The 9252-nt window shown below is 50.7% G+C and overlaps 1 protein-coding gene across 1 annotated transcript; it reads right to left on the bottom strand.

Annotated features, from left to right (window-relative positions):
- Positions 1-6338: 6338 nt before the first annotated feature.
- Positions 6339-6946, bottom strand: LOC124708656 (non-specific lipid-transfer protein 2P-like). The gene has a single exon (XM_047240329.1). The coding sequence runs from the start codon at positions 6836-6838 to the stop codon at positions 6566-6568; it is 273 nt and encodes a 90-aa protein (XP_047096285.1). The 5' UTR covers positions 6839-6946; the 3' UTR covers positions 6339-6565.
- Positions 6947-9252: the final 2306 nt, after the last annotated feature.

The raw sequence follows: 9252 nt of genomic DNA on the forward strand, positions 1-9252 counted from the left end.
GCCTTGATTCCATCCAAAAGAAGGAGGCATTCGAGGTGGCTCAAATACGTCGTGATGTTCCCGGATGGTTATTGCTCGAATATGAGTAAGGGAGTTAATCTTTCGACGGGAAAAGTCACCGGGCTCAAGAGTCACGACTATCATATATGGATTCAGCGGCTCATGCCGGTGATGCTTCGAGGGTATATCCCCGAGAAAGTCTAGCGAGTGCTTGCGCAGTTGAGCCATTTCTTCCGCACGCTCTGTGCTAAGCAGATATGTCCCAAGGTTATTGCAAAGCTACAACATACAGTGCCGGAGTTGCTATGCAATTTGGAGATGATATTTCCGCCAGGCTTCTTTACTCCGATGGCACGTCTCATTGTGCACCTCGCCAACGAGGCACTCTTGGGTGGCCCGGTGCGGTTTCGTTGGCGATTCTGTATTGAGAGAGAGTTTAAGTATATTCGAAAGATAAGCTGGAAACAAGGCCAAGATTGAAGCATGCATAGCTGAGGCAATATGCCTTCGGGAGATGGCAGATGCCGCGACAACGTACTATCCCGATGATGTTCCCACTCAGCATAACCCGGTCACTCGTTACAATGTCGACGTGCCCGAGAATGACCCCAAGCTAAAACTATTCCAATTCCCCGGTGGCAAGGCTGGTAAAGGAACAAAATATAAATTGGAGAACGAAGAGAAGGATTGTATAATGCTATATATGCTTATGAACATGGAGGAAGTGATCCCATTCGTAAGGTAAAATGGTGAACAAATTACTTTGCGGCTAGTAACCTCGTCTCGGTCTAATGCTTATTTTCTCCTTTCAGCGAATTCACGGATGAAATGTGGCCGTATGATGAATTGCCCGAAACCTCGGAGATGGACACTCTACTCGAAAGAGGGTGCTCCCGGAATTAATAAAAACTTTGTGACATGGTTCATGGAAAAAGTAATTTCTAACCTTTCCTCTTACATTGCAACATGTGACTTGTCCCTCTTATTACACGTAACTAATGCACACAACAAATTTGAAATGTTCTTGTAGGGCCGTGAGAGAAACGTTGATATGATAGATGAGTTGAAATGTGTTTCCCAAGGTTGTAGCCGTGAGGTGACCAAGTATGAGAAGTATGATGTGAATGGGTTTCGCTTCCACACAGAGACGCACCAGAAGGGCCGGGCGAATCCCAAAACGATAAATATTGGGGTCTTCACCAAAGGAGCCAACAACTTTGATTACTACGGAAGGTTACAAAGTGTATACGAGTTGACATTCAATCGTACGAACGTGCAACTCAATATTGTCGTGTTCAAGTGTCATTGGTTCGACCCAATAGGTGGACAGAGAAGTGATAAGTCCATTGGGTTAGTTGAAGTTAAGCCTTCAACCACCTATAGCGGAGCCGATGTCTTTGTTGTGGCTCACCAAGCCAAGAAAGTTTATTATTTGCCCTACCCATGCCGAAAGCGGAACTCAAGGGTTGGGAAGTCGTCTTCCGGGTATCGCCACATGGTAACCTACCGATTCCCTCACGAGGATGATTACAACAACATTGACCCCGTGACAAACGAGGGGATTTTCTATCAAGAGGAACAGGACTTCGGGGAATATATTTTAGAACCGTTTGTTCAAGAGGACCTCGGGAACGATGCGAGAAACTCGTGGTGAGTCGGTGGTGGATCTAAAGGACATATCTATGCTGGAGAAGTTACTTGAGGCGAATGACAATTATGATGAGCCTCCACCCGTCGACCCTTCAACTTTGTACTCACAAGATAGTGATAGTGATAGTGATCCGGAGAAAGAGAAAGAGAAAGAGAAAGAGACGGAGTATCGAGTGAGCGTGAGAGCGATGATGGCTGGTGAGGGTCTTTTATTCTTAGTATTTATTTGTCAACATGCTTCTTAATTGCATTGTGCCTTTTATTCTTAGTATCTTCATTTTATTATGTCAACATGCTTCTTAATTGCATTGTGCCTTTTATTCTTACTATCTTCATTTTATTATGTCAACATGCTTCTTAATTGCATTGTGCCTTTTATTCTTACTATCTTCATTTTATTATGTCAACATGCTTCTTAATTGCATTGTGCCTTTTATTCTTAGTATCTTCATATAATATGTATTTGTGCTTAACTGTTTTATTCTTCTCAATGCGGGTGACTGGACAATATGAGCAGCGGCAAGGCGGACTCGAGAGCTTGCTTAAGACGCTGGCGCAGGTGAAGAGGAATATTCCTAGACCCACTAGACGGAGTGATCGAGCCCCGGTGCCCAATCCGCGTTACGACGATGGTACCGATGGAGGACGAGGACGGGGAGGACGAGGTGGAGGTCGAGGACGAGGACGAGGAGGACGAGGTGGAGGACGAGGTGACGGCGGGGTACACATGGACTTTGATGAGCCACCCTCCGCTTCTGGCGACGTGGCTCCTGAGTTGTTCCTAGAGGGTCCGTCTAGTGGGGAGGTGGAGATGGAGACGGAGTCTACACACGAGTCAGACTCTAGGGCTGAGTTGGAGGTGATGGAGGGTGGGGGTGCACCGAAGCCCTTGAAGATTCGTGGAGAAGCTAGAGTCCCCGATGCGAGGAAGGAGCCGAAGACCCACGATGACAAGGCCCTTACCATTCCTTCGAGCGATGAGTAAGTGTACTACTTCAGAAATTTCGAACATGTATTTTCATCTTGGGCATAATAATCAATTTGGCATTTGTACTAATGTGTGATTTATTTGCAGCAACTGGACATGGGAGGTCAAACCAGCCCGCGTGCCTAACGGCTTGCTTGGGGCTGCGATTAAGAAGTTCTGGCCGGGCAGATACACTCCCCTTAGCACGGTCCCCGGTGGCGAGACGAGGCTAGCCACTACTTGGGCGGACTATGAGGATGCCCCTGCCGTAGGCTTCGCGACAGTCTGCCGAGGCTGTGACCACCAAGTTACGGGTAAGACATATACTTCTCGAGCACCGTTCATAGTTGATGACCCTAATGTGCTAACTCATGACTTTCACAACTGATTTATGCATGATTGAAGTGCTTCTATCGTGTGGACCCGGAGCATGACACGCAGGCGCGTCTCACTTTGCGTGGCGCTTGCGAGAGGTTGACACCGCAGCGGTGGTACAACCAAAAGGTCACCTGCGCTAGTGCCTTCGGGCTAACAAGGGTAAGAGGGTCAAGAAGGAGTACTATGTTGGTAACCAGCCTACGGAGGAATGGGCAATGACCATTGAGGAGTACATGTCGGTGAGTAAAATGTCAATGAGATTCTACATTGCTGCTAAGTTTTCATTGAATTATCTTGAGTTGAGTATTGCGTTTTCAGGTTTGTCCCGAGTGGGCCGAGCAGCATAGGGAGGCATGGGAGGAGCTGATTAGGGCGAGGTGGCTCAGGCAGGACGAGGAGTTTGCAGCCGTGTCGAGGCGTAACATGGAGAACCGAGGCACCGGTGGCACACACTGCGCGGGAAGCCGCGACTACACCCGCTTCAAGGGGAAAAAGGTATGTATATACATGGAACGACCTTCTTTCATTTCCCGTCATGTCTCATTTGTGATACGCATAACTCTTCTTTTCGCGATGCAGGTGGCCGAGGCAGCACCTGGGGTGGTGCTTCATGATGCCGAGATATATGACATGATGCGGATGAAGCAGAAGCCCAATCCCGCATTGCCTCAGCCACAGTACTACGGCAATGCCAAGGCCGCCAAGGATGACTACTGCGACATGGTGAGGTCTCGTCACCCGGAGGTGGATGACCCCTTGCGCATGCCGACCGACCCGGAGTCGTTGGTCCTGTCGAGTCGCGGGCGTCGGCATGGCCGTTTCCCCTTCTCGAATAAGGTGGTCAAGCCTACCCACGCCACGAGCTACACGCGTCTCAAGCATACCCTCACCGCCGACAGCCCACAGCCTCGTCCACGGCCTGCTCGTCCACCCGCCTACGATGTAAGTTTTCCTCATTTTCATCCTCTTTCCGGTTTTCCTTCCTACATGGCTAAGTGTTGACGAGATTCATTGTTTCTGAAATTGTAGCCTGAGTTCGAGGCGGCCTTCGAAGCCTGCAATGAAGCGTATCAGCCCAGTGGAATAGGCAGAATACGGCCTACATGGCGTATATAGGAGTAAGTCTGAATCTTTCTTCTCGCTAGTAGATGACAAGTCTCAGTTTGATGCTTTATTTCTGCAAAGCCTGACTTGTAACCTATCTTGCGGGAAATGATGATTTCTATGTCTATCGGTACACCGCCACCGGATCGAGTTACCGTGGCGGGGGACATGCCTATCATGCCATCGAGGGCAGCTTTCGCTGCGACTTACTACGGATCCACACCGGAGGTAAGTTCTTTGCCAAACCGGTAGTTACCACTTTCCTTTGCCTCGCAAGTTGCTAACATGTAGGGAACACGTAGGGAACGGGATGGTCCGGGAACCAGGCCTCGCCGGATGGGTGCGAGGTCACACCGGTTCATGAAGGTGGTCGGTCTCCTGGGCGTTCTGCTGGTGCCTCTCCGTCGACTACTCCTGGGACTACTCCCGGTGCCTCTCCGTCGACTTCTCCTGGGCGTAGCACCGGTCCTTCTCCGAGTGGTTCTTCTGCAGCTTCTACCGGAGCGCAACCCCGGGCTGCTCGTTTCGCCAACGATGTGGGCGGACACACCCCGCCCGGTTCCTTCCTCCGCTAGTCAGCTTAGAACTAGGGTTTGCTTGCTACTACTATGTATTTGGATGACATGGCACTCTCCGCTCTCCGCTTGTATGCTATTATGTGCACCATGTATGGTATTATGTGGATTATATGATATTTATGTGAATTATGACGAATTTGGTCGATTTTGGATGAATTTGGATGAACTGCACCTGCTGAATTGAATTTGAATTGCAACAGGGAACAGAAAAAGGAACTGGAAAACGAAAAAAAAAGTTTGTGCAAGGCCTACGCCGACGGCATTGCCGTCGGCATAGACACTGACATGGACCGACGGCAATGCCGTCGGCGTAGGCCTTGCGTCTGGATGGCCGCCACGTGGCCATTGCATGCACGGCTCTATGCCGAGGGGGTAGCCCTCGGCGTAGATGCCCACCTTGCACGCACCAGCTCGCGCCACGTCGCCCGTTCGTCGCCGGGCCGCTGCCTCTATGCCGAGGGGGTTGCCCTCGGCGTAGGCGCCCAGCTAGCTGCACCACGTCGCGCCACGTCGCCCGGTTCGTCGCCGGGCCGCTTCCGTACGCCGAGGGCAGGCCGTCGGCGTCTGCCGACGCGCCGTTAACGGTGACGACGCGCCGCCAGGACAGGCCGAGGGCAGAGACGCCGAGGGGCTCACCTGGCCGTCGGCGTAGGTGACGTACGCCGAGGGCCAGCCGTACGCCGACGGCGAACCTACCTATGCCGAGGGACCTGGACGCCGAGGCCATACGCCGAGGGCTGCCGTCGGCGTAGCCTACGCCGAGGGCAGCCGGCCGTCGGCGTCTCGGGCGATTCCTGTAGTGATGGCTTCATAGCTTGCCCTGACAATGCTTAATAGTTGCCTCAGCTGTTATCATGTGTGCTTACTCTGTTGTGTGCCTATGTCCATCTGTGTTGTGCTTCGTAACGGCTAGCTATAGGGTAAGAGCACAAGTTAAATAGGGAGGTAACATCATCGTTGGTTAGCACAAAACCAAACAGACGATTCTTTCCTCATCAGCCAACATTTGGGCGATTGTTGCGTACGAATCGATGGACCAAAACTACACCATGAAACTTTGTTGGGATCCAAACATAGTGCACCTACAGATTCAAGCTTCCTTTCTCTTTATGCAGCATCCAGTGGGCCAAATCAAGAAACAACGATTTCGCTGCGAGCAACTAATCGGGCCCCTAGCTAGTGAGCGCAAGGTGCTTGTTGTATAGTACTAGTTCATGAAACGTGTGACCTGTGTTAGTTAATGAGTTCGGTATTGGAAAACCATGACAATGGTCATGCACTGATGCTGTATTTTTCCTGTGTTTACGCGCGCCTCTGCCTGCTGTACTCCGCTCTCCTAGATTAGCACGGCTCCATCAGGCAACGGAGCTTCAGAACAATCACGATCACGGCTACTGAAGGTCGACGCTAACACAACTTCATGACTAGGTAACGGCGCAACTTCAGGTGGATGAACCTATTGAATGGCTCGACAAGATTATGTTCTGCCTTCAATGGGTCATAAATGGATCAGCTGGCTATCGACATCTATCATGAATGATTTCACATGAAACGACCCCAAAACAGTGCAAGCGCAACAGTGGCGTCGGCGGTGCCAGCGAGTGAGTGGCATTGTTTGCCCAAAGATGTGTTCGTTTAATCACGCAGTGACCATTGGCCAGTATAGCAATATTTAGTGCGGATATATATCTGTCGAAGGTACATATAGATTACACGAGACTTCGAGACCCATCTTCCATCCGTCGACCCAAATTACCCATCCAAGCACACAGTTTATTTCGTACACAACCCACACCATAGACATAGACCATACACGTACGATTCGCGCGTACAGAGCTCTGCGACGGAGCAACCGGCGGCGACAGGCCGGAGGGCGGCGGCGCGGCGCCTAGCAGCGCGGGATGGCGACGCCGCAGGTCTTGAGGGTCTTGCGGGCGTTCTCGCTTTTGATGTAGACAGCATACGCCGGGTTGCGCGCGTACTGGCAGAAGCAACCCCGCTGCGCGCGCAGGCTGGAGCAGCACGACGCCGACGGGGTGGACCCGGTAAGGATCGGGTCGGCGCACACCGCCAGATTACTCGCGTTGCACTGAGCCGCAGAGGCACCGCCCGCTGTCACCACAAGCACCACCAGGACCAACATGGCCGCCGCCTTCGCCATGGCCGAGACCTTGTCAAGCTTTCTTCTGATAGAGCAAGTACGGAGGAAGTGTGTGATGCGGTTGCTAGTACACGGGAGGCGCCTTGCTGGTATTTATAGGCAGGAGGCGCCGCTCAGAGGCAGCCCGCTCGTCCTGCGTGAGCACAAGCTAGTGCGATGGAGTACCCTGCGCTTGACGCTTATGCCCTTCGTTCGGTCGAGTAATTAAGTACTCCCACCCTGCATGAATAAGTGTATGTTTAAAAATAGAAATCTTTACGACCCTAAATTTGTATCACTAGATCCGTTTTGAAATATAATAATTTTGTAATATTAGATGTCGTATATGTTGCTATTTTTTTATTTGGAGTAGTAGTTAAGGAACTTTTAATGCTTTGACTTAAGATAAAAGTTAAAGCGTACACTAGCTTATCCACGAATGGAGAATAAGTGCAAAAGAAAACTGGCGGTAACTGACACATGTGTAATTTGTGGTGTGGAACGAGAAAACACCTTCCATACTTTCTGCAGATGTCCAGTAGCGACGGTGCTATGGAAGGCAATGGAGGACTCATGGCCTATACCAGCGCTTGAGGAAGTGAGGAACACAGGATCGGAGTGGCTGTTACAACTCCTGATGGAGCATGAAGAGCCTGTCCGAACCATGATACTCATGACTTTCTGGAGAATTTGGTACGTACGCAATGAGATCGCCCACCTCAAGCCGGCGCCAAACATTGAAAGTTCCAAGCGATTCCTTTGTAGCTACATCGACTCAATCATGTCTATCAAGGAGGACCCGTATGCAGATGTTGTAAAGGGGAAGATGGTCGTGCAGGCTCATGGGTGGCGGAAGAGTAAGGAGCACACACAGGAGAATAAACGGGATGCAAAGGTCTAGAGCAAATGGCAGCTTCCGTCGCCAGGATGGGTGAAACTCAATGTCGATGGCTCCTTCATGCAACATGATGGCGATGGGGCGGCGGGAATGGTGCTGCGCGATGATAGAGGAGAGATTATCTTCTCCTCTTGCCGTTACCTGAGTACATGCTCGAGTGCTTTGGAGGCTGAGCTGGCCGCTACCATGGAAGGCATTGCTCTGGCTAAGCAATGGTCTAATGCGCCGTTGATGCGTCCGAGGTGATCAGATTGGTAACCTCAACCGTGGGAGACAGATCATCTTTGTTATTCCTAGTTGAAGAAACCAAACATCTGATTTTGGAGCACCCGCAGATCAAGCTAGTGCAGATTAAACGTTCACAAAATTTAGTTAATCATACTATGGCATCCTTTAGTCGCTCTGAGAAGCGTTCAGCGGTCTGGCTACAGTCAGGTCCGGCAAACATACCGACTCTCTGTCGGGGAGATTGTAATCTTATGAGTTAATTAATACATATCTCCATTCGCAAAAAAAAAATGGAGGGCAGTACCTCGGCGAACTGGACTAGAATGTGATTGGTTATCAACAAACCATCCATGTGCACCGAGCACACATTTTTTTCGATAAATGGAATATATTGATATCATAAGATACCAATTATATCCAGCCTATGTAACAACGCACACCCTAATAGCAGTACGGATGCACAACTAAAACAATAAAACAAAACTAAGAAACAAAGTCCCGCTATAGCATCCTAGGCTTAGCAACAACAATACAACCACCACCAAGACAACACCTGAAATACAGAATCTCCAAAAACAACGCCTCCAAGAAGGAAACGGTGCACCAGCGCCGTCGTCGCCCGACCAAAGGTCTTAGGTTTTCACCCTGAAGATAGTCTCCGCTCTCAAAACAATGTCTCCAACAAGGTCATTGTCAGGCACAATCAGTTAAGGTCAGACCTTGGGTTTTCACCCTGAAAGGTAGGACTCTGTACTTCACCTGTGCTGCCGCTCCCACTTCCATACGACTGCTGCGGAGCTCTGGACACCAAGCAAGTCACTCAACAACGCGGAGACTTGAACCCCCCCCCCCCTTACCTAGTCCTCCGCTCCGGCCGTCATGTTATTCCCTTCATCTGACTGCATCATGGACCAAATGTCTCTTGATGCCAACACAGACCAGAGCTTCGCACCACTCCCTCCAGAACCAATTGGCCGGAATAAAAGCATGGATGCGCATGACCGAATACCACCGATCCAGCAAACTCCAGGCAAACAAAAGCACTGTTACATTCACCAACGGCGCCTTCCGAAACTCAACACTCCTGCCAGATCGAGAAGAGCAAACCTCAGGCAAGTATTCATCTTCGCCCAAGAGAGACCCTAGGATCGCCGCCTTTATTCAAGTCGGGGCCCCATGCCGGCGACCATCCCAGGCTAGCCACAGATGCTGCCGGAGACACCAAGCGCAGATTCCGTTGTCCGGAGACACCGCACACGCCCTGGGCACCACCGCATCCGAAAGCTAGCCCTCCACTGGCGACAACAGT

The sequence above is a fragment of the Lolium rigidum genome, chromosome 4, assembly GCF_022539505.1.
Source record: "Lolium rigidum isolate FL_2022 chromosome 4, APGP_CSIRO_Lrig_0.1, whole genome shotgun sequence".
NCBI classification, from domain to species: domain Eukaryota; kingdom Viridiplantae; phylum Streptophyta; class Magnoliopsida; order Poales; family Poaceae; genus Lolium; species Lolium rigidum.